This window comes from Magallana gigas, chromosome 9 (genome assembly GCF_963853765.1).
Source record: "Magallana gigas chromosome 9, xbMagGiga1.1, whole genome shotgun sequence".
In the NCBI taxonomy this organism is placed as follows: Eukaryota; Metazoa; Mollusca; class Bivalvia; order Ostreida; family Ostreidae; genus Magallana; species Magallana gigas.
This window is the reverse complement of record NC_088861.1, coordinates 25,935,290-25,962,436: the sequence shown is the minus strand read 5'-3', so window position 1 is coordinate 25,962,436 and position 27,147 is coordinate 25,935,290. Positions and strand designations below refer to the sequence as shown.

General features: G+C 32.7%; 1 protein-coding gene across 4 annotated transcripts in view; it reads left to right on the top strand.

The window, feature by feature from the left end:
* Nucleotides 1–2,382: 2,382 nt before the first annotated feature.
* Nucleotides 2,383–27,147, top strand: part of LOC105339956 (pyrokinin-1 receptor) — a 37,158-nt gene continuing 12,393 nt past the window's right edge. The window contains exon 1 of one of the 4 annotated variants that reach the window (XM_066071622.1): nt 2,383–3,130. In XM_066071622.1, the coding sequence (XP_065927694.1) occupies nt 2,752–3,130 (379 nt within the window). In that variant the 5' untranslated portion in view covers nt 2,383–2,751. Of the gene's footprint in view, nt 3,131–6,376; nt 7,049–23,499; nt 24,250–25,775; nt 26,621–27,147 lie in introns of those variants that run through there. The other 3 variants (XM_066071623.1, XM_011445750.4, XM_011445751.4) reach the window with 3 other exon arrangements.

Here is a 27,147-nt window from a genome sequence, read left to right as displayed (position 1 = left end):
TTCATTTTGCATTTATAAGGTTGATTTTCAAAAATGAAGTTTTTTTTTTTTTGTTTTTTTTTTTTGGGGGGGGGGGGGGTTTACAGCATGATTGATATCTGACATCATAATGCTACAGGTTTATGATTGTTCACTACAACAGTTTTTATTTACGCAGAACTACATGTAGTACACAGAAATACTTGCACGTCTTTGAACTTCGTTGAACGTATTTTCAGTATCAGAGTTTTTTCCTCAGACGAATTGCACATCTATAGGTAAAGCTCTTATAAGAAGGAGGAAGAAAAAAAAATATTCATCCAGAGGCTATATAATTTTAAAACGGTTTTAAAAAAGAGCAATATTTACTTAGAACAAAATTGCATTGAAAACAGTAAGAAGGTGATGCAGTGGACACGAAGTCATTCAACATTCATTTGGTGAAAATTGATTGGTTTAGGGTGGTGAAATAGCAATTAAGAGGGCTCGATGGCCGTGGCCAGATTTAGACTGTTTTTATCTCCTTTAGAAGAAGAGCTTCATATAAAAATATAGGAAAATACAAAAAAATTAAAAGTCAACATTTATTGATTTTTTCTTTAGTTAATAATAGACTATAGGTAAACAAGCCATACCTTAGAATTTTAGGAAAGTATAATGGTTATAGTGTTGACCATCGAGCCTCCTGTAAGCAATGTACATTAACCGAGGATGTTTGATGTCATTAGGACGTAAAATAGATAGACATGTTATACGGTGTGACCTTTAGGGCAACCGCAACAGGATCTTCAGACAACTTGGCCAAGATTCTATCCAATCCAACATATTCATCCTAAAAACGACATTGCCTCCCTCAAATACTATAGACCTTAGTTCAAGAATCATGATATTTATTCAAACTTGTGTCTCCTGTATTACCGATGTCCATTAGGTCAACTCTTACCAATGTTTATAGAAATTGGGATATTTTTTATGAATACAAAGTTTAAGATGTAAATAGTATTAGTCCTGAAAAAACTGTGAATTTTATCGTTCGCAAGCTGAACTGAGGTATTACAATATGTAGATTCCATTAATCTTTAAGGACAATTCGAGGATATCGATCAATAAATAATTAATTTTTTTCATCAGTGTTCTTCGTATTGTTTTGTTACATTTTAGGCGTGCCAACCCCCTTCCTGTTCAAGATGAAGGTCTATATGTTTTTATGTAAAAGTCAGACATTTTTTATGTGGACGTTCGCTTGGAGCAAATGGATGTATCAAAAAAAGTCCTCAACGAATATGTAACTTAAGTTCGTTCTTTTTCCTACGCAATAGCTCAAAAAAATCGCTTCACCCGATAATAGAACAAAATTTTAATACAACCATGTATTTAATATTTTATATTCATCAAAATAAACTACTCTAACGCTAACATTCATGTAGAGATTCAAATGATAAATTATGACATTTTGTTATATATCTGCAGAACTATTAAATTAAAAGATTAAAGCATCAATAATGTAATTCTGGTTGCAACGCAGCAATCGATTAGATAGAAAATTTCTGTTAAATCTGTATTTTTATAAGTACACTATAAAGTTTGTTCTACTATAAGTAGAAATACATACAATGTATCAATAAATTAAAACAAGCTTTAATATTGCTTAAACTCTAACAATGATACCTGTCAACCAGAGATCGAAAGTACAAGAGATGAGGAAGAGGCTAGCAGGTCGGGGAGAGGTCTAAAGAGTAGAGTTCTGTTTTTATTTACTTTATTATAAAAAGCCCAGTAGAATCTTTCTCGGTAGTCTATTTAAAAATTTAAAAAGTGCATTGTGTCAACTTTTGGTTTTTTTTATAATTACCATGTGTTGATTATTGTTCTTTGTATCTAAGTGTCTGTAGTACATTTCTTTTTGTAAATCTCATTTCAAACATTATTAGGAAAGGGTTTTTTATATTTAAAACTCACATTGTTGCTCATACTGTGAAACCCGTTATGGTCGTTTTATATTCAAAATAGCTAACAGTCGCAATTAAGTATTTTTATTTCATAAAAGTTTGGTCGCAAAGATATTTTGGAAAGCTTAATGATTTTCGAAAAAATAAAAATGATTTTTTTATGGTTGCTTTGACTTTCATCAGGAAGTCAATTTCATTGGAAAAGACGTTACATTAAATGAAAGATCATTAGTTTTTTAAAGCAAGTTGATGGCTTGTTAGCAAATTCAAAGTTGTTATGAAATAAAATATCTGAGCTATATTCATCTATTTAACATGTTGTATAGATCAAATAAGCTTTGTTTTCCTTTTCTAGTTAAAAAAAATCAATTTTATTTATGACGTCATAAAAAGCTTCATTTCCAAAGTGATGTAATAATGGTCAAATCATTTTGAAATAGATCAGTCACAGACTTATTTTAAGAACAGAAAATTGATGTAGCTGAACATTTCGAACTCTTAACGCAGGATAATGCCAAGAACGGAAGTATTTAATGGGGTCCAAATCCGTTCATCCCGGAAGGCGGTAGCCAAAAAACCCATTTGGGCCGTTAACTTAATAAATCGAAGGGATTCGTGCTTTAGGTCCATTCACACCAACTTTAAGATGCTTTCCTTAACGGTTTTCGTCTCTGCCTCGGAAACTGAAGTCTCATTGATAAATGGCGTCTGTCCTGCGATTAATTATAACAGAATCTTTTTTTTTCTTTTTGCTGATACGGATCTAGATGCTTAGGAGGGATTTAAAAACAAGTTTTTCCGAACACATCTATACGTGTCAACAATGCAGACTTCGGAAACACATGGTCAAAACTATGTGCATACAAACTATTCATGCGATCAAAATCGACTTTCATGCTTTATAACAACGTCTGCTGTGTCCAATATATCTATGTTTTATGACGTCATTGACTCAAAATCAACTCACTGGTCACTTATGGATAGTACCGATGTTCAAAAATACGTGAAAGCAATATTGGGACCAAAACGGAAAGATGACTGTTACGTCATTTTGACAATGGTTTACGTCATCATGTTTTTGACAGGACTTGTCGGGAATGTGCTCACATGTGTCGTCATCGTGAAGAATGCTTTCATGCATACCGTTACAAATTCGTACCTGATGAGCCTGGCATCAGCAGATCTCCTAATTCTTGTTCTGGGTATGTATATGAGAAGTATAATTATTTTTTTTGTATGATGTGCATCCAAGAATTAATGACAAATATGCATTTTTTCACCTTGAATTAAGTAATTTAATCGTGTAAACCATGTAAGCTGTTTAAACATATGCAGGCCATGGCATTGATAAAAGAATTCAAAAAATATCTAATTTAAACTCATAAAATACATGAAATACAGATTACGGTTTAACTTTGATCGTTAATTGTTTCAAATCAGTTGATATAATTATGTTTAAATTGATTTATTAACTAATGTATTTAATATATTCCTTTTAAAAACAATTTTCAGCAATTAACTTGAGAAGTAAAATTTTATTTCACATAAGTCAATATGATGTACAAATACAATGTAGAATTCTTCATTTTGTGGATTTATTTCTTTTTTTATCGCTGGTCAAAATGTGACTTATGATAAAATATTTGATACAATTTCTAGGAAATTGCGCGAAACAAAAATTGTTTATGTGATTTAATAATAAAAGGAGGTTATTTTATCGTATACTTTATAAGTCAGATCAATCGAATCTGAAAATTGTAAGTGCAAGACGGAGAAATCAAGAGCAGGTTTCACGAAAAAAAAATACAACGTAAAACATAATGATGATGATGCTTTCTGTACTGTAGACTAATCCGTCTGTCGTATGTTCAATTCGTTAAAAAACATGTAAATGGGGCGTCTAGATTGATAAAAATCAAATTGCTTTGATTAAAGTACAACGTATATGGCTGTGTAGTTTATCGATTATAAAATCTTCTGTTAATACGACACTGCTTGCAACAAAACACTGAGCGTAAGGGATGTTATTTATTCAATATCTTTTCTTTCAAAAGGTGTTTTATATGGTTATGTACTTAACAAAAACAAATGTCTCCTGGTCATGCTCTTAAAGCTTTGGAGTCACTCTGCTGCCGGAAGGCGTTTTTTGCCTTCATCAAATATTTAACCAAAATACAAAGTTCTGTTATTCAATCTCAGTTTTTGTTTTTTGGAAGGTGGTTTACTTTACTATGTGAATATGATCAGTTGGAATTTTCAAAAGGGGGAAGGGTCCGACCCTCAGCCCGTGTCTCTAGATCCGCGCATGTTATATGATAATGTAGGTCCAAGTCGGCTATTTGTGATATAGAAGCGTATATTTGTTTGAATTATCATATATGTAATTATATATTTTTTTCAATAAGTCATAATTGGTTTTATGTCTATTTGAAGATGTTATCATATGGATCTTACTAATTGTGCTTTTTCTATTAAAAAAATTAAGACTACCTCTTATGTAACACATTCTTTAAATATATTTGGTCTTAAATTTTAAAGTGCAACGGTACTAATGATGGATTCTTATCTATTTTGTTTTAAGTAGGAAAAAGTCCTTATTTCCATTAACATGATTCATTTAAAATCATCAAAGAAATTTTCGGTACATCAAATTGGAAATTTGCGTTTTTTTGTTAAGTAAGACACTTAACAAATCTATCTTTAAAAACCGGTGTTCTGTTTGAATAATATCTCCGTAAGAAGTTGTAATTAGTAAAAAAAGTTATCAACTGTTACAGTTTATCTTTCAAAGTTTGAATCGATGTTCAGTTTAGTTTATTCACTCAAACCAACATACTGGTAAACGTTGTAGATGCGGACGGGTATAACTTAACATGTGAAATTTCAAATAGGACACAACTTTGCCACAATTGATCCTCTCGGAGTTTTGTCAATGGAAATGATAGGATATTTGTAGAGTTTTACGTCGAAAAGCTGTTTCTACATGTCTATGTTACATGTTTCACTTTGTATACGATTAAAAAAGTACTCGAAAATCTTAAGATTTTGAATTTTGGTAAATACGATGCTTAGTACTATACAGTACATTTTGCAACCCCTTAGCATCTGGTACTATATAATTATACACATGTTTACGAAAATTAAAAGAACATCGAAAAATGAACGATTTTGATATTTTTTATATGACTGACCATTAATGATATCTCAAATCACCTCATCGGTCTTCCCCATATACCCCTAGCACTTTCTTAAGCTGTATGATCGTAGAGATTATTGAAAACTGGTTGCGTGTGCATTGTGAAGTTAAGAAAATAACTAACGGAAAAATGAACTCATCAGAGCTGTGTTATCGCCATTTGATAGTCAGGGGACATAAATCTCTTGTTTCCTGCAGAAAATAATTACTGTATTTTAGCATTGGTTAAACTAAATAAAACATTAATTAAAAGATGGTTGAAATGCAAGAAAGGCTTGGTAATCGGTCATAATGGGTTCCTTCGACCTCGACATTTCAATTTCCTGGTTTTGCCATAAAATCCCTGAAATTTAAAAAGAATTAAGTGACACGAACACAGGATTACATAATTTAAAATTTTTATCTATGCTCTTTTAATTACAATGTGTGTGTGCAAGGAAACCGTTACAGTCCTCTGTAACAGCAATCCAACAATCGCTTCCTTCAATCTACAGCGAGCACTTTACCACATCAATTGGCTCAAAAAAAAAACCCTAAACTTAACAGCAGCAATTTAAAGTTGACAGTTTGGCAATTAAAATACAAACTGCAATCGCAGAAAAGTTATAAAACTACACTTATTTTTTCAAGTGGAATCAAATTACAATACCCGGAACATGAACGATTCTTGAATTCAGGAAAAAAAGAAGCAAGCAACTACTGATGTGAATACAATTAAAAGTACACACGTAAGATTAAAGAGTTTAAACCACTATGCTCTAGCTTGATCCGAGCGTATTGCAGATACACATTCAGATAACAATAAAAGTGCAGTCGACTTACGTGTACACACACATACATTATAGTATTAAGGCAGTCCAGGGAAATTGAATCGCGCCGATTTTATCTCGAAATCTTTTATTTACCTTCTGTTCTATCATTGATCTAGTGCAATCACGACAAATATATTTTGCCGTCTCGGTGTATATATATATATGTTCACATGTATGATATAACTCTTCTAGAGGTTGAAACATTCTCTAGCGCATATTCCTGCATGTGACAAAGAAGAAAGAGAAAAAAAAAATAATATGTGGAATCTTTGTCATGCAAATGAGCAATTAGGAAGTCCTTTACACGATGATATGTTCCACAATGCCTCAACAATCCACCTCATTGAAGAAGAATGCTGTTTTAATATGCACACTAATGAGCAACACTGATTTGAAGGAATGAGGTGAGAGAAAAACATCTCAGTTTTGTAACATAAACAGCGTTTGAACGGGCGGGGAGTTATTTGTAAACACGTGCGTACTCGTACATATAATATCAATACTTATCTGTAATGCTGAGAAGAGCTCAGTTGGGAGGAAGACATCACATTTCTATTTGTTGGTGTGTTCATAATGATAAGACCAGTCCAATCGGTAAAAAGATCGACTCTATTGACGAGTGGCAAATGGCGAAGATGCGCCGAACATTAATTACTGAATTATGATGGCCAAGATTGATAGTGTCGACTTACTCACCATTGGCAATCATCTTATGGAAACCTATATCTGATATTCCATTGACCTTTTAACTTCCAGAAGTTTCCAAAAGCAATCAAAATAAATACCAGTAAAATCATAAGAAGTGAAAGCATTCATAGTCATAGTACGTGTTTTAAAAAATATGGCAGCCACTCGGAACGGAACAAGTGACGGAATCGGAGAACAGAACGCCACCGATATGGAAGCCATTGTCATATCCAAACTCGGAGAGAAACAAAAAGACCTTTTTACGGTAGTGCTGCTAACGATCGTCTACGTCATCATTTTCCTGACCGGAAGTGTAGGTAACCTGACCACCTGCTTGATTCTTCGAAAGCGGGTGTATTTGCATACCGTGACCAACATATACCTGTTGAATCTCGCCATTGCCGATCTGCTTACGATCGTTTTAGGTAAGAATCTTGTGGAAGACTTTCTTTGTCGTGAATCTTTAGGTACCGAGGACATTATAGAAAAGTCGCAAATTAATTTTAGTAGTTACTAAGATATTTGAAATAAATGTTTCAGCGCCAGTATAAAATGTAAATGAATTATTATTACTTGCTGTACCTTCGTAATGGCAATACATCAAATGTCAAAAGAGCCGCTGGGAAAAAAATCCAATAGGTAAAATGTGTAAATGGGAATTAGGTAGTGTTTGACAGCATCTTTTTTCGTATTATATCTAAAAAAAACTACATTAATGTTGAAAACGTGGAAGGTCATTGGTTTCATAACAAATTTTATTAAACGATTAAGTACGGCTATATATATTGACAGATAGGTTAATGTACAGTGATAATTTCATGATATGTTTTTAATATCAATTGAAGATACTGTAAAACATGCAAATCTACCCGGAACTGACATAATTTACAACTGCATGTATGTGTCCATTTTGGCGAATTTACAAGATGCAACTTTTTTAATGGCTCCTGATCTGCTACAAATTACAGGACTTTTTCACGGTACCAGGCTATGATAAACGCACATTAACGTGACAGAGACACAACGCACTTTTGGACATAGATAGCAATGTCAGCATCAAGTGTCGTCTATTCTTGTCAGCGATGCACTTTTACACGACTTAATCCTGTCGAGAGAAAAGAAATTAATACAAAAAAATCAACAAAATCATCTCTCAAACGGCCCATCATTCATCCGCCTATTGTAAGCTTGATTACAGATAATGGCAAAATCAATGTAATAAATCAACACCTGCTAGAGTGGCATTACATTATAATTACAATTTACATTTAAAGGTCAAGGACAATTTAAGAAAAATTAATGCATCTGAAAGAAGATTTTATAAAAGTAAGTTTAAAAAATAAATTAATCAGGTTCATATTTTTTTAAGCATAGAATTTGTTTGTCAGATATAGAAGCATTAAATCAATACAATTTTTATTTTTCTGCCTCAAAGTTATGACAGTTTGCCATTTGAATCTTAAATAGTCGAGTTAGTTGGGTTTTTTTTTAATTTAAATTCAAAATTTCTATAGTTCAGTGGAATAATTTGCCCGTTTTGATTATTGTTTCAAAACCTTATTATTATAGCTACTATTGATTTTTCTAATTCAACAAAATCTACCTTTTGATATATAGTACACTAAATCGATTTTACCTTTATGATTTTAAAAAAAGAAACATATACTGAAAACCAACTTTTATTTGCGACGACTTTAATTCGCGATTTACTTCCGATAAACTGGTTTGCGATGACTAATGTTCATGACCCAGCATTCTTCAAACCAGTCTTGTTCAAACACCTAAACAACATCGAATGATTCGTGGCGAGAAATATTCGCGACGACGATGTCTTCGCGAACCTCGCGAAAATTTCTCGCACGCGAATTTAAGTTGGTTTACAGTATATGAGATCTTTTACGTCATAATTGCAAAATTACAAATAGAATTTTTTTTTTGGTGACAATAGATGGATAGATAATAGTCTGGCTTACTCTTATATTCAAACAATTCTGTGATACAGGTGTTCGTCTTGTTTGTTTTACTAATATCTTTTTAGAACAATTTTTATTATAGTTTTTAAAACTCATTTATCTTCATACTTTCACTATGTTTATATATAATATATCTTTATTTTATGCTCTTTAGAGGTTGAAACCAATTGGATTTGATATCATGCATTAATCGGTTGCTCAATTTTTTTTCTTCTTAGAATTAATACCTGTTTATCCCATTTTCTCTGATCTCTCGCAATTTCATCAGAAAAAAGAAACAAAGTGAAGGTCATGATGATATCAAAATGGCAGTTGGGTAGCTTTGTGTGACGAACATTAAAGTACAGACTGTTTTCTTTCTCGATTTAAGACGGTTGTCTTCCTGGTCTGAAATCGATCATTGCTTTTTCTCCTAGATAAAATAAATGAATATTTAATGTTTGTAAGCCGAGAGTGAATAAACAATGGCGAAGGCACATGATAAGACAGAAAAAAAAACTGCCGCGATAGAACGGTATGGGTACAGGTCAGCTAAATAAAAGCAAAACCATCTAATGGTTTTGTGTTTTATCGGTAACATACATACATGTATTTGTTTTTCATGTTTTACCAAATTAAGTAGAATGAAACGAAGAATATTTTCTGTTGATTTTTAAATATTGGTTCTTTTTGATTCGATAAAAAATCATTACTGATCGTTTTTATGGTTTTTTTGGGTCAATGTTCGTTAAGACCGACCACACTCTCACGAATTTTCTATCTAACGGGATGACAACTTGCGATCTATCACATGTAAACCCCCCCCCCCCCCCCCACCCCACACACACACACCCACACAAACCAGCAAGTAGTTTTGAAGAAAGAAAAAAAAACAAAGATTCGACAGCTTTTAACTTGGTATATTTAGCTAAGACTTAGTGTTAGTAATTATGTTGGTGTTTACAATTATAGTTCAATTGTAAATTTGTTGTTAGTTAACTTACTTTTTTATCTGTAGGTAGAGAGGGGTTTGGAGAGGGTCGATATTTTTTGCATAATAAATGACAATAACACTTGTTTCTGTTAAAAACGTTTAGTTATATTATTTATAATATATATTTGAGGTTGGGGAGGGTCTATAATGTGTTCTCTTTTTGCATGTGTGTTTCATGCTTCTGTCCTTAAATTTTAAGTAGGCGTCTTGTGTTTGTTTTATTTTTCTGTCAAATCTGAAAAACAACGGGTTCCAAAGGTGTTCTGCTGTATACGAGTTTACGCACCACAAGTATCCACCATTAGCTGATAGAAACCAGGAAGTTGAATCAATTAACCACGAAAAGGAACAAGATGCGCATGTCGAACGGACGTAGCTTTCAAACATACAACACCAGTTAGCTTTTAGTGCGACTAAGTCATCGTAATAGTTGACGTCGTGATGAGATACAATTGTATTCAATATTCAGAATCAGATATCACGCTTAAATGATTTTATGGATAATATAATATTATTAATGGACCTTTAGATAAGGTCACGTGGGTAGGCAATATATCCATATGACTCCAATATCTTGTTAATTGATTTTTTTTATTTGAAGTCGTTGCAAAATCTGCATGATAATTTCCATTACAACGTCCTGAATATCAGAAATACTCTAGTAATCTCTGTTAAATATTTCAATTACTAGTTGATTTTTTTTTAAAGAAATCCCATTGATATGACGTTCGTACGTTGTGCGTACTAGTTACCGGTACAATATCTATACATGCAAGATTATGATCATAATACGGGCGTTAAAAATCTACGGGCAGGCTGACTTAAAACAGATCCCGTTTAACCCAGAATAAAACTCAGCAGTCGACGAGAACTTGGTGTTATCTCGCTTAATGTGAGTAGCTTTGATCTCCGTCATCGGTGTTATATATCTACTTGGAGTTTAGCAGTCTTTAATGCATATCATAGAAGGCGAGTTAAACGTGTAAACATAATACAGCATTTTATATACACAGCCATTCATATTTTGTTTCTCTCCTGAACATACTAAGGAGGCGGGGTGCATGAGAACTATGTAAGCATCGGTTTGCGTTAGTTTTCTTCAAAAGTATTTAATGTAATGCTTAACAAACTACTGACAAGTGATAAAGTTTGTATATACTGCCACACGGTTCAGAATTTACAACATAACAACTGATAAAGTGGAGTTACTTAAAATTAACCAAACTCTTCTTTGTCCGAATAATACTACAAAGTTGTCACAGACATCCAACTTCGTTAAAGCCAACTAAAATGGAATTCACCACAAATGACAGAGAGCCAATTTTTCGCAAATGTATGCTATTGTTCTACTTCTATCCTGAGTGAGAGTTTCTAGAGAAATAAGAAATTACAAGTGCACGTTATTAATTAACTATAATTTATTACTTTTCCTTTAGACGTAAAATTTTTAACTTCTAAAACTTCATTTAGCAATAAAAAAAAACCCACGGAAGTTCAGTCTGTATTGATATATGATTTGATACGATACGAGTACGTGTTATGTAATTTAAATATGCAAAAACTATAGACGTTTCATTTTTGATGAATTTTATCTTGATGGAGCCAAGTAGCAATTTTTCTAATTTTTGCCACTAATTCACTTTAATAAGGATCGACACAGCAAGTGTACAGAGATATAAGAATCTCTACAGGCTGCTCAACTCAATTTAACCTACAGTGAGAAATTATACAGAAAATGCTGCAAAAATCAAACTCTTATCGGGTTTATATTTTTCAAGATTGGAATAGAAGCAAAATTCATGTTTCTGTCAATCTTTTCTCTTAAAAAACAAGAATTTTTTTTACACACAGAAGGCGTTTTTAAGAACTGCATGTATATAACATTCTTTTAATACTTCAAAACAATATAAATACATTATTTGTGATGCGTACTATATTAAAAAAAGAATATACATGTATTATAACACGAAAGAAATATGAGCTAGTGAAAAAAAGGGCAAAAGATAGATGAATATTACTCTTTTGCATCTTTGAAACCAAAAACCAAAAAAAAACCCAAAAACAAAAACAAAACTGAAAACTGTTTTCAAAAAGTACAACCCCAAAATGACAAATTGTATGGCCGACTTAAGCTTCCGTTTGTATTTAAAAAAAGAATCATGCCTGTATTATATAAATATAAAGCGCACGTTCTCAGATCATAATCTCTCTGACGCTAATAGTTTGGTGGCTCTCCCCCATTCAGAAACTTCCTGTCGGCTGCTTTTCATTCACGTGTCAATTACGGATTGGTGATTCTCTTGGTATATATCTTCTTCTCCCGTTTATCATTGGTCTAGACGTCACGCGTACTACTTGTATACCGAAATATGGCGAGAAAAAAAAGGGATTATCTTAGGTCACGTGACACGGAACTGACTTTCTTGGTGAATGACACAGATAACGTCCCGATTTGGGAATTTGGCGGTCAAAGCTGATCGGATTTAAGTTCGTGGGGGTTGTGTAATTTTGGAATAGCTATTTCTTTCAGTTTATATCACAGTTCGTGACGTTTCCAATATTGCATTTAGGAGGGAACAGTACGATACAATAATTAAGTTACTTCTCGGATTACGAAGCACGCGCATGTGCATTGTAATTTTAGCTTTTAGGCCGAATGGGATACTTCTAGTTAAAATGTTTATTGCTGTTTTCTGCACTCAGAATAACCTAAGATTGCAAAACTAAATCATTCATATAGTGCGATATCTGAACGCCCAACAAAAGCAATACAGAAAACAAAGTACGTCTAAATCAAACCTTGTTTTGAATTCTTTTTAAAATTGCTGTGAGAACATATAAAGTAACTCATATCCTGACAAAAGGGACTGATACATTGTAATGCCATGGATATTCAAAGTTAAGAAAAGCCAAGTGTTTGAACTCTAAAGAAACATGTGCATGTACTAATCTGACTGCATCGCTATTTAGCACAAATACATCTATGGCAGATTTTGAGAAAGCTTTTTTATGCTGCAGACTAGGCAATATCCGAACATTTACTGTAAAACTGATTTTGGAATTTGAAAGGAAATACATGTACTTAATATCTGGAATTATTCGCGGAAATTTGTTATAAAGTACTATTAAAAATTTTTAAGATTTCCGAAAAAAAAAAACAAACAAACAAAACAAAGAAAAAACTACCAAAAACAACGCTGCTAATGTTTGCAACACGCGAAAATTCCGTACATTATATATAATATAAATTTACCTTTTCCCGTACTTCATGTTCAATAATGGCAAAAAATCAGCCAAAGGATATTAAAAATATCAAAGTTATGGCCATCATGTGCACCAATGTGGAGGCTTAGCATTCCTACGGCAAGTTAGGGATTATAATAAAAACATATAACTTCCTGCTACCTAATCCTCACTTTATCTTCTTTGACTCCATAGGTCTAGAATACATTAGTTTTTTGTGATAGTTTTTTGCTTAAATTGTAGCATATTTTCGATGGCCTCAATTTCTATCTAATATATTTGCAATCTTTGCAATATATAATGACAATTAAGGTATACATGACGATTTTTTGTCTCTTAGTTGTTCATGATTTTTTACTAGTATATCCTTAATTTTAGATAATGACAGTAAAATGCATAAAACCAAATCTGTAATTCAACGAAAACATCCACTGTGGGGAAATGTGAACGATTCCCACAATTGACTTTTCTTCCATAAAAAACAACAACAACCATATCGATGTTTTGGACTAATAATTTTATCGCTTAACGGGGCAAACAGTGATTTATTTTGAAGTTAATTATGATTTTCTTTTTTATTCATGTAAAACATAAATTAACGTGTTTCGGTCTTATACTCTTTATATATACTCGTATATATACTCTAGCTATAGAGAAAAAAATCCACTCAGAAAATAGCCGCTAGAGATAAGATTTTCTAAATGGAAACTGACTCTAGATTAACCCCATCTTTCCCACTGATGATCAAGACCGACGCCCCTGTCCTTGTGATGTTAATAAGGGGGGGGGGGTAGTGGTAGAAAATTATTTCACAGAGTACGATGTCCAGAAAGGTATTCTCCATAGTTAGAATATTCCACAGTTATTTTATAGTTTATACCGAATAGCTTAGTTGATTAATTGGAATGCAGAACTATAAATATATAGTGACTTGCTCAGGTTTGATCTCGGTCAAATGTGCATGTACATGTGCATGTACATGTGCATGTGCATTATATTTTCCATTTCTGAATGAAACATGAAAAAGCCCATATCTCCGGAAATATCTTAAATAAAAAAAACCTATAGCTTTTGACTAAAAGCTCAATTTTAATTAAGGTGGATCTGATAATTATTTTGTTGTTAACAAGGCTGCTTAAGCGTAGTTTGTACAAATATAAACAAAAGAACAGATCACAAACGGTCAAAATAAAACCCCATCAGTTCTTAAAGTTTAAAAACTATCCTCAATTAACTCAAATCCTTGCCATTTTAATAGACAAAGTATTAAATGATGCTTACCTAAAAACCATTCTGCTTATTTATATCAACGTTTACTAGTATATAATGTCATAATTTTGTTGGCAATAATCGCATTTAAATAGTGGTAGTGTTGACAACATGTTTACTTCAAAATAATTATACTATGCCTAACTGATACGTGGGTATATACATTGCTGATGCCATTGTTTTTTCGACTGCAACAGCTAAATTAATGTTTCAAACCATCCTTGTATGTTATGACGCATAGCGTGAAAACATGCATTGAGTAAGGTGATGCATTAAGCTGTCTGCAATTGCTGATCATTGAGCCAACTCTAACATCTAAAAGCATCAAAAGACTATAGGCAATGCGTTGTCTTTCTTCTTCTCCAACAATGTCTGTAATTCAATCTGTAGATATATAACTCTTTATCTCCCTCTTCCTGGCATTTCTATGTCAGACTCGTGCTTACTTTTAGGCTTTAATCCATATACGTGACAGCTCCTCACTAGATACCAACATGACAATTAGATCTATAAGAATACATTCTAGAGCTTTTAAAGTGTTTTCACCTGAATTGGTCACGTGAGTGAGATTCAGCTTCTTGCATGGATATCTTAAGCTTGTTCGAAAGGAAACTTATACACCATTTTTACAGTAACTGTGGTAGTCCTTTTCTGGGCAAATTGACAAAGTTTAGTGAAAAAGGACGTAACGCAAAGTTAACCGTTTTATTTAGTACGTCATTGAATTACATATCTACCTACTAAATCTCCATCCAAGTATATCAAATCGCCCTGCAAGAGACCATGCAGTGCTGCAGTTATCGTGAAATGGTTTTATAGACATAATAAGCATAATATCAACTTGTAGCCCAGTTCAAAAGCAGGATTTTAAACTAAGATAATACAGACAATATTTGGATGAGATTGGAATAAAGACTTAGTCTGCGGTCAATTGAGTGGTGTATATTAAGGTGATATGCGGCACCGCCATGTTGTGACATATTATTTATCGGAATAAACAATAAAATCAAGTATGATCTTATAAAAAGTTTGTTTCCCAAAATTGTAATATAACACTGTAGCTTAGTGGGTTATCAGTAAATCATGAATTCGAATCCCGCTGGAGATTTTTAAAAATTTTACCTTTCAAAAAAAAAAAATTTTCGGTTAAAAATGATGAAATTTCAAAATTCTAAACCAGTGAGAGTATATATTTTGATTATAATGAACTTAAATCCTAATAATATCGTAAGATGTCACAGACATGTACCACCTGAAAATGCAATTTTAAAAAACACAAATTGTTCTTTCAACAAACCTCATCGATCTGAGACTAGATTTTATGCTCTTTGACAACAACATGAAAAGTGATTAGTGTGCACCTCTCAAACTCGCCAATAAATTAGGTTAACATACTCATAAAATGTCGGGAATGTCATAAAAATTTTGGAAAGCATCTTTTATCAAGAGCTGTCGTCTGCTTAAAACATCAAAAGAAATGTTGCTCGTAGTTTATGTCCCAAATGTAGAGACAAAAAAATATTGCGTGTCTGTTCACTGGTAATACTGATGTTGCCTTAAAATTAAATTTTCGATCAGTACGTAATAGACTTTGTATATTTTTAATAATTTTTGTAGCATTCATGCCACTTCACCAACAAATTTTCCCCCAAATTAAGAAACTTGTTGATAAAGATATTATCTGTGTACAGAAGATATTGAATTGATATATTAATCTAAATTAAAATCCTTTGTTGAAGAATTTTGGTTTGAACAATAACTACATGACTTTTTTGTGAATTATAAAGAACGGGTTTACAAGACGTTTTAGAACCATTTTAACAAGACCTTGGACTTTCAGTAGGGCGTAGCTATCTATTTCTTGCGTCAAAATATGACGTTATGGCATCATGAAATAACTTGATTTCATTCTAAAAACACAAAATGTGTAGGTTTCCAAATTAATCCGTAGGACGTTTTATTCTTAAAGTTTGACCATTTAATGTGCTAAATTGTAAGATTTTGTTATGAATGGGTCAAGACTTCATCCTTAAGGTACTTTTATTAAAAGGATAAACTTTCATTCTTTTTTTCTCATTGATTTTTGAATGAGAGTCTAGACCAAGAATTAAAAGAGAATTTACCCAATAACATACTTAATTTTCCGAGATCGGTAGCTTGTTCTAGGAAAAACTGAGGCAAGTAAAGAGACTATAGCAGTAGGAAATTGCATTGAGAATTTAATGCTTCTAATTGTTTTCACATTTATGTATAAATCAGGTTAAATTTAAATATGTCCAGAACTAGCGCACGTTTTTAATATACTCTTTTCAATGGGCGGCACTGTTGCTCCAAGGTCCATGCGATTTATTTTTCAGACAAGGAGCTGCATACCTGCAGCTATACTAGCCACCTTGTTTTAGTTTATCTATGAAAAACTTATCTTGAAAGTTAACAAATATGGGGACATTTTTTTTCTATTAGAGCCTTGTACCTTTGTATTATCAGGCCATGCACTATACTAGTATCATGATCTTTGGGTTTTTGCTTAAATTTCAGGTTTTGTGATTTCAGGCAGAGAGGTGGTCGTCATTACAGTATTGTAATTTTTCTAATCCAGAATGAAATTAAATGCATATATAAGTCTCCTCGACCAGTTAGTGTATAGGCTATGGTAGTAAGATGACCTCTAAGGCCCATTGGCCTCTTGTTGGGATTTACTAGTATCTTATTTCCATATGGTAAAATTTTGCTACAAGTTTTGTGTCATGAATTTAAGATTTTAGTTTTTGCAATTCATTTTTTCAAGTGTTCAAAATAAAGTCGACTAATAAGAACTGCTGGGAATATAAAAAAAAGTTCGCGAAATACATTTGTAAATCATCAATAATAATTCAACCACTGCTGATAATTTAGACGTACAGCACCTAATTATCTTTAAATTGAAAAACACATCATTTTAATCAATCCATCGATCAAAACTTAAACTTGTATCATAGAGCTGTTCGTGCTCAATTACATATAAAAACCGCTTCTGATGTAAAACATGCAGAGCAGAGTTGAAAAGTTCATCAGAAGTAAATGGATATTATAATTGTAGATGAAGCTTTTCATCCATCACCGCGTTGATCATTACACTGGTGGGTGTAAGGGAGCCATTCATAAAACATTTGTGAATTATTTGTCAGACGCAAAGGAGAAAATAATGGATGGAGGAATATTCGAAAGTGTAACTTGACACATTGAAAAGTCTGCTGCTACACTAGCTGATTTCTTATTAGATTTCTGTAAATTCCTTATATTACGCGAGTACTTATTTCCGCGATCCCATTGTTTTGTATCAAATCGCGAGAAAATAAAATCACGAACGTCGATCTTTTCCCCTTGTTGAGTTCTCAACTCTCAGAAAATAATGGCAAGATTTATTTTAAAATCCATCCGCGAAATGTGTTTCTCGCGATTTTCCGCGTGTTTAACTATGAATCAACAGTATTTAAAAAAGGTAAATGCTGACAAATATTCTTGAAATATTACAGAACAAAAAGTGATTTTTGTCCACGGCTTGAACTGAAGTAGGGGATGTTAATTTGGAAGGGCGTGTATGTCCGTCAGTCTGTCTGTCATTATGTCTGTGTGTTACTCTGTAGTTTCTGTACGACATAACAATAGATGTTTAAGATTTTGCAAAGGACTTTTATCGAAAACTATCTGACGAAAAAAAGACCTTTGACAATTGTAAGATTAATAGACCTTATGTCAAGGACACAAATTCTAGATTCTGTGTGCAGTACTTTTTTCTGTGTAATATCTCTAAAAGGCTCTGCACTTTTTGCAATAAAACTTGTAGACATAACTCCTATTGACTCATATGAAAAACCCCTATTGGTTTTAAAATCAAAGATTCCAGGGGAAAAAAAACCCTCAAATTTTAAACAGAACCCTAATTCCAACTCATATTTTAAACAATCAAAGATTCCAGGAAAAAAAACCTCAAATTTTAAACAGAACCCTAATTCCAATTCATATTTTGAACAGAACTCTTATTCCAGAGGAGATCAATATACTACATGTGAAGTCTAACAATGGCAGCGATTATTCAGCAGCTCTCTTAAAAATTAGAAATCGTTGGTATTAGTCATTTGGTGAACGTATATTATTTGTTAACATTTCTACATATAAACGTGACAAATGCTCAACATTTACATGACTATTCAGTGTATATAATTGTATAAGCATTAAAATAATATGACTTTAATTGATAGGAAATCTTTGATTTAATTACCAGGTATTCTACACGTGTGTGAAAGAAATACTGAAAATTTTACTTTATTCATTTCAAATTTGTGAACTAGAAACGCTTAGAATTTTTATAAGATTTCAAAAGTTGCCAAATCAAATTTGAAGAGGAATTGGCCATGCAATCGATTTATGGACAGTTCATTCAAACCTATTGTTATTTTAATGGGGTTGTTCGGGCAAAGAAACATACGTTGACTTTGTTGTAAGTTTCTCTGTAACAGAAATCACCACCCACGGCCTCGGATTGATCTGCTGTAAATTTCAAACAAGTTCATGTTGCACGTATCGGAAATGTACATTGCGAAACTGACACATGAAAACTGTGTCAGAGAGCTCCTTTCGTCTGTTCTATCATGGAAGATTAAGATGGTTTACCTGATATGCGTGTGTACTCACACATTTCCAATTGAAATGAACTTTTAAATAATTTTTATTTAAACTGTAATAATTAAATTGTGCAAAGTTTCGATTTAGTGTTTATGAGTTTTAATCCTGACCAGGAAAACATTTTTTTGGGGGTTGAAATTTATTATGCCGTGTTATCTTTAAGGATACTGTTTTATTCAGATTCATGGAGGGTAAAATCCACTGTTGTTGTTTTTACCCCTCATCTCATTGATAAATAGTCTCATCTTCGATTGATACAGTTGGATCTAAGTACCCTCCATTAGAATAATTCGAAGAGGACAATTCTCCTATTGGATATGTGACCGCCCATATGGGCCAATTAATATTGATGTGTTTTCTTGTTCCTACACGATATGTCATTAGTTCATTACTGAAGAGGTGAATACCCGTTGTATAGAACAAATAGTCTAATGATGCTCATCTGCTTCTATTACTTAAATTCGGGTATCAAAAATACGCGTTGCATCTAATTGTTGTCTTAGTGTATGAAAAATGTTTTGAACAAAATATCTGTAGTTAGTTTTCTAAGATTTAGCAAAGAATTAGAAAAAAAAGAGATAATATTATCGTTAAACAAACATTTTTGCATTTCTAACTTTCATATCTGTATCTCGTTCCAAAGGCAGACTGCATGAATTGTGGGTTTTCATTTAAATGTTTCACTTTTCGAAATAAAGGTCATCGTTTGATTTACTAGTTTAATAAGTACACATAAGTTGAACTCTAACTGTGGTAGCACTTTTTTAAAGTTTGTTTTTGGAAGATTGTAGCCGGGGTTTTTAAATATTTTACTTCATAAGGACCAAAAGACAACTATCTAGAGCTAAGACTTCCAATAGTTCTCGAGGAAAACCGACTGTACATTGCAACTACATTGCCACTATCCACAACAACACAAATCAAGAATCTTGTCTATGGTTAAAGATATTAATGATCAAACTAACAATGGCATTTTATGATAGCCTTGGCTTTAACTTCAGAGTACACCAATGCAATCTATTTGGCAACTGTTCTAGAATCGCTCTATTTATCAGCAACAGACATACACTGAATCTACAAAAGCCAGAACGATTCAATTTCAAATATGATCTGAATTCCTTTTTCATCATTCATAAAGTTTTTTTTAACGAATGGATATATTCAATACAATCCATGAATGTTCTTCAATTGAATAAAATTTTAATATTTTTCGGGGGGGGGGGGGTATTTTGCATGGCCCCATACATCATCAGCAAACCGACTGAATAAATGATTATTGAGCAGACGACAACTGTTTCCGCTTAGTTGGATCCACTTCCTGTCCTCTCGCTGTCGTAAATTAAAGGTTGACGAGCTGTTATCAAATTGATAAACATGATACCAACTGGCCGTGTTTCTATTGATTGTCAGTATCATAAATTGTGATTAATCCCGCTATTACGGCGCCTTTTGATCGGCTTAGCAACAACGAGAACGTTCGATCATAACTGTCAAATAAAAACAACAATATTTTAATTTTGCCTCACTATTTTTTTTTTATTTCTGTTTTATGTGATCGGTAATTTGATTCATGTGTTTTAACATAGAGTTCTGCAAAGTGTGTGACAACATATCTAACATTTTTTACAATTTATTTTAGTACCATCATTTGAATTTTATTATTGATCAATCTGCAGTATTAGAATCACTAGATAGCTAGAATGGTATATTTGTTATCTTTGGTTTTTTTATTTTTGGTATTCCATTACTTTGACTTACCCTCAGGTTAAAGGGATAAAAGATCATAAGGAAAATATTTTCGTTTTACAGCCACATTAATGCTACACGCCCAAACAATTCTATAGCATCTCTTCGCAAGATTTTTTCCCCATATTCACAATTGTAAAATTCTAACACAATTGGAGAATTAGTTTAAAATAGTGAAAGTACAAATTTAAGTGGTATTCAATTAGTTTACGTATAACTTCAGCCATGAATTTGAGTTTTGTGAGCTTACTTCCGATGCTACTTTTAATTAAAACGTTTTGAAATAAATATGTTCCGTTATATGGTTGTCTTTTAGTTAAATGATAGGAGCCAAATTATATAATATCAGAGGTAAAAAAAAAATATACATCTATCCTTTTTTTAATCTAAAAGTCATATTTAGAAACAAAATTTCCCGAAATATCATGTCGGGTACTTCTCTTTTCTACCAACCCATATTTATGTTCTGAATGTGAGCAATGTGGACGACGGACAACATCTTCTTCGTATACATGCATCAAATAAGCGGAATTTGATTCTTCAAGTTTATAGCCATTGTTAAGAACCCACTTTACAAGCGGAAGTTCCTGATAGAATAGAGCTTAAAACGTTAGCGCAGATGCATATATAACGTCTTATAGGTTAAGCGCTGTAATAAGACCCCATTAAATTTACACTGAAAAAATAATAGTGTCATGAAGTGCCTTTCATCATATTTCAAAACAATTCTATCAACAGTTAAGATTTTGAATTGAATTTTCTGATATAACACCGGCTTTTTGTTACACAATACTTTTTTATGGCATGAGACTGTCTGAGAATAGAATTAAGTTATAATAATTGCACTGCAAGCGCAAGAACATCTCATCGCGACAGAAAATGTTTTTTTATGCGTTGTGAATTAAGTTTAAACTTATTGCCTATTTTGTTTTAATTTTTATTCGTAGATTAAGAAGGTGCGTGGCCATTTTTTTAGACTGAATACGAAAAAGAAATTATAAAAAAAATATCCAAATTTTAAACACAAAATATATGGATTTTTTACTTTACTAAACAATAGTATATATAAATAGCTAAACTAATTATATCCTTAATTTTAAGGTATCGGTGGTTTGTTGACCATCCAGCTTCCTTGAAAACATTGAGTTATATTTAATCAGTGTAATCGGTCAAATCGATAACTATGATATAATTCACCGACAGCTTTAGAAATGAAAACGCTTTGACTTGTTACAATGCTTATAAAGTATCGAATATATCCGGTTATTTTCGTGATGATCTATTTTTGGCATTTTTCGCGATCGCAAAAATACGAATTATCATGCTGAAATTTTATGTAACTGCTTTCTATCAGGAACTTTTTTAAATGACAGACGCAAACAAAATAGGTTTCATATTTATCCCCATTTTCGCAAATTTTTCCGACACGCGAAAAAAAGATATTTGGTACATAGAAATTAATATGATGCATATAGATACGATATCTTTAAGTCTTCTTTTTTAATAAACAAACTAGCATTTATACACTTATCAATTCTCTACATCTATCATGGGCGATTATACAGAAGTATTGCATATACATGTTTTTTTCATGCAGACTGTTTTTAACTTGTAGCTTTTGTTTCCATAACAAAGAGTTGTGGACTCTGCATGAAAAAATGACAATAACAAACCGTCAACCATCTCAAAAATCCATAAAATGAAATACAAATTCAAAGCAGAGCAACATGGACCTCTAAAAAGATAGAGGTAGGATCAGGTGCCATAGAGGAGTACAGATACAGTTGCATGTAACTCGACCACTGACTCTCTAATTTCGATTGATGATTAGAAAAAAAATAATACCTAAACTCATCCGAAACATCAAACTAAAAATAAATAAGATAAAATTTTCAGCTCAAATCGTAATTATGCCCATTGAAGGATCTTCTACATTCATTGTAACTTTGATTTGCCTAACATTAATTGTAGCCTGTGCCTTTGTGATAAGGTTGAGGTTCTTTTCAGCTGGTTTTTTAACCATCTTGGTTTTCCATTAGTTCGCATTTCATGTAAAAAAAAAAAAAACCAAAAAACGTGTGGTTTTTTTTCTTTATGAGCAATTTTTAATGGAATACTTTAAATGCTTTATTTTATTTTTTGTTCTTTAGAGCAAAAATCAAATGAATACTTTTTATCTTTTATAATAAAACATCGGGTACAAGGGTAAAAGTATAATTATATTAAAAAAATGTTTTCTCCAAAAAAAAAAAAAACCCGGCAAACTCAACATAAACAAGGCAATTATTAGACACCGCATGAAAGCTTGGAGAAAATTGTGTAAAAAATTGCATAACTCTTTTTATCGTCAACCATTCCAGAGATCTTGAATTATACAGGCATTTCAAATAAATGGGTTTCCTCTCTGCTATAGTATTCATTCTCATTGACAAAATACCACGAGGGACCCGATAAATATTTGGACAATTTAATATAGAGATAACCATAATTTAATAAAACGCAACTTCCTAGCAAAACATCTGGTTCGGTTTAATTTAGAGAACATTGAAAGCAGGTGACTTTCCATTTCTTTGATGACCAGCAAGGAATGTCGTTAAATCCTGTTTGCAACATTAAAAAAAGGAATTGAAATAGGCCATTTACATCTTCCTTCTCCGCCTTTTAAAAGCTTGTCAGATGTTATTACTTTTCATTAGATCGAGTAAGGACTATCCGTCCTTTTTTACGTGAAAGCGCGTCATATATTTTTATTCTAGGCTATAATTATGAGACAAGGGGCTTGAGAGAAATTGAATTGAAGTGTGCTGAAACACGCTAGCCCGTAATGAAAGTGAAGAAGGGGCTTCTTTTATTAATTTTCAGAATTTCCATATATTATCACCCTAATTCTTTTTTTCTGTCTCCCTAGTTTTTCTTGGAACTAATTTGGCCTTAAAGGTGCGTACGAGTACTTCGGCAATCGAGGCTGACACTACTAACGTGTTTCTTTTTCTTTAAATTTATTTTGACTATTAGAAAATTGATATTTGTTGGAGGGTGGGCAATATTCTTGACGAAAACTGTCAGTTTTAACAGTATTTCTATAGAAAACTGTAGAAAAAAGGGAATAATTCTTTTGTTTCGTTTCGGATTTTCAATAACTCCCTCCTGCTGTTCATGAATGTCCGTACCGCGGTGTCGTCTGCTCTTTGTTTCACTAATGACCCGATTGAAGAAATCCTGTAAACGTCACCACCGAATGACGATTCAAACGCGTAGCTAGCACATGGGAACCGGCTTTAACGAGCCGCATAACGGGGCCGTGAATCAATGTACAATCGCTAAGCATTATCAATGTTAGGTTAGTCCCTATTACGCCGGCTCTTGGCCTCCTCCTACTACTCTTAAGTTTATTCCACGAACATGGTCTATCCAAACAGCTCCTCCACAGGTGACAGGATTTATTGCGAACTGAAAAACTGTACCAGGGAGTTGGACATACTTCAGGGGGACGTGCTTTACTTTAACACTAATGGGAACAATTTAACTGGACCCCATTTCAACTCCGAGGAGTATGTCAAATTGTACCTTGGCGAACGTCAGATTAACTACGTCACCGTTTGTTTATTAACGTTTATCTATGTGACCATACTTCTGAGCGGGTTAATTGGGAATATTTTCACGGTACTTGTGATTCTAAAGAACGTGTACATGCGTTCTGTGACGAACTACTACTTGTTAAGCCTCTCCACGGCTGATCTTCTCACCATTGTTTTTGGTAAGTCGTCATTGTTAATTAAAAACTTCGTCAAACGCCTTGAAACTGCACGCTTAAAATTTTTCGTTGTATTTGTTTTTCAGTTGTTCTTTATGTTTTGTTTTTGAATATTGCTAATTGAAAACTTTCGTAAAGCGCTTTGAAATTGCATTTTAAACGTTTAAAATATTTTGAAATTTTTATTGCATTTTAGGATGATATTTGTTCTGAGTTCTATGGGCAATTTCATAACTATTTATCTCTTAACATTCTTGTAATTACTATATATTTGCCAGAATATTTCAGAGTTGGAGCTATATACTGTTCTACTAGCTTCGTGTACTGTGGAATTTTTTTGCCGCATATACCAGTAACTTTGCAACCTTTCTAGAAAAAAGGCCGGCGTTAGAATTTAAAAACATTTCTAGGCCATATTAAAAATCCTTCAAGATTATTTCACAACTTAATTTAGATTACTATGAATTTTATTTAATAAAATATGGCACTCAACTTTATTGAAAGTTTCATGCCATTAAAACTATGGTGTGGTGCAATTAAAGTACATGTACTTCTCTGTGAATTTGCTACCTACAAAATGATTAATTTTTGGTTTCAACTTTATGATTGACAAACAGAATAGTCCCTTGCTGAAGTATCGCTCATGATCTTGTCTGGAAGATAAAATTTAGTTTAAAAAATCTATTATGTTTTAATTTTCAACTTATCCTTGATCAATACAAAAGAATAAGTTGAATGAAAGTCCGATTAGATCATAACATTTATTGCTTGCAAATTTGATGACAAAGATGTGTATTTGATATTGGTTAACATAGTACAACTAATCATTGAAATACGTTAAATGTTGTAGAAATGTTTTAGCTCCTCCGGCTTTGTTTCTGTGATCTTTCCTCAGAACACGTTTTGCATTGTTAATGTGTTAGATTTACTAATGCATCAAGTTGTACACAGTCCTTATCCAATGGCAATGCAAACCCCCCCCCCCCCCTTCCCAATAAAAAAAAAACCCAATCTCATAATTAATCAGGAAAATCATTAATAAAATATAACACTATAGTTGCGTTTGAACTCCTGCTGAACTCAGAATGTAAACATTGGGGATTTTTGAACGCACGACGAATTTAACACCCTGAAAAAGTACTTTACATTTGTTCAATCAACTGATTTTTTTAAATAGATAGATAGATAGAATAGATAGATGGATAGATAGAAAGATAGATAGAATAGATAGATAGATAGATAGATAGATAGATAGATAGATAGATAGATAGATAGATAGATAGATAGAAAGATAGATAGATAGATAGATAGATAGATAGATAGATAGATAGATAGATAGATAGATAGATAGATAAATTGATAGAAAAAACGTAATGGTGTAAATGTTTGAATTAGAATTTATTTTTTTGTAATTTCCTCGTGCTGAGCACTCTCAAATTTAAGAAAAGCAACACATTAATAGTCATTAAATTATATTCCTACGCAAAAAGTCAGCTCTTAATAATTAAAACAAAACTTAATTTCTCATAAAACTGATACGTTCTTTTTTGGGGGTTTTCTATTAAAGATGACAGAGTGTTTTAAGTTTTAAATGACAGGAAAAGTTCGTCTCTCCAGACGGCAGTGTCATGTTTCTTCATGCAATCAAAGGTGGTTCATATTTAGATCTCGCTCAATGGCTGCTCGCGTGGTTAGCAAAATAACAGTCACAACTTTATCATTGCAATTGAGCATTGAGTGAGAATGACAGTATGGTAGAAGACATCGCGTACTAAAGGTAACCAATTAAGGAACTTGATTCACTTGAGCTATTTTGCTATTGATCTACTTTCTCCCCCTCGCAGAACATTTACTTTAAGCGACTGGAATCAAACGCAATGGCTCATAACACTTATGACTCCTGCCGAATTCATTGGCTGAAAGGAAAAAAATGATCAGTTCGGTGGAGAGAGAGAGAGAGAAAAAATAACAACTTGTTTGCTCTCATCTTTTTACTTAAATGTTTCCCTTGGTTGAGGATTTAATGCTGGTGTAATGGTCTTGATACAATTTGGAAATAACCTAACGGACATTTCCAATTATTCCACGAACCTTGCAGTTCAGAGCGGAGATCAAGGGGGATACAATGGCTCTTGGTTGAATGACAGTGAATCGTTTGATTCCAAATCGTTCGTTATTGCTTATCTTGGAAAACAGCAAGGAGATACCGGTCTTGTGGTGGCACTGACTATTGTTTACATGGTGGTGTACTTGAGTGGTGTGTTGGGTAATTCATTAACGTTTCTGGTTATTTACAAAAATGCCTATATGAGGACGGTGACCAACTGCTACCTGATGAGTCTCGCGCTGTCTGATCTGCTTACAATATCAGTCGGTGAGTACAGTCTGTAATATTATATGTATGTAAATTTCCAAGCCGTGACACTCGTCTGTTTCGACAAATTTAAAACGCGGTAATAATTAAACATCTGGATTTTCAAGGAAGTCGGATGTTGGTGCAATCAACATGGCATAAATGCAACGCGTTTGAACTGGAATAAGCCTTGAAATTAAATGATGAATATTTTCCCCGAAAAAACATTTAGGTTCATGTAACTGCTTGAATTTTGTTCATTAATTACATATAGGAAAAAGATTTATTTACACCATTTAAAGCAAAACCTTGCCGATAGAAATTGTCAATTCTCATATAAAATTGATGCAGATTTCTCGTAACTATCATATTTATCTTTCAATTGCTACTTAGAGTTTTTTTTTAGGTTAATACTGTTATAAAGGATGTCAAGTGTATAGACGAGTTTTTTTTCCTAAACAGGTCAAAATAATGTCAAGGTCAGAGATCAAACGAAATGAAAAGTAATAATGGCTGCTTCAAAAAAAGTACCGGCGTTCAAAATACCA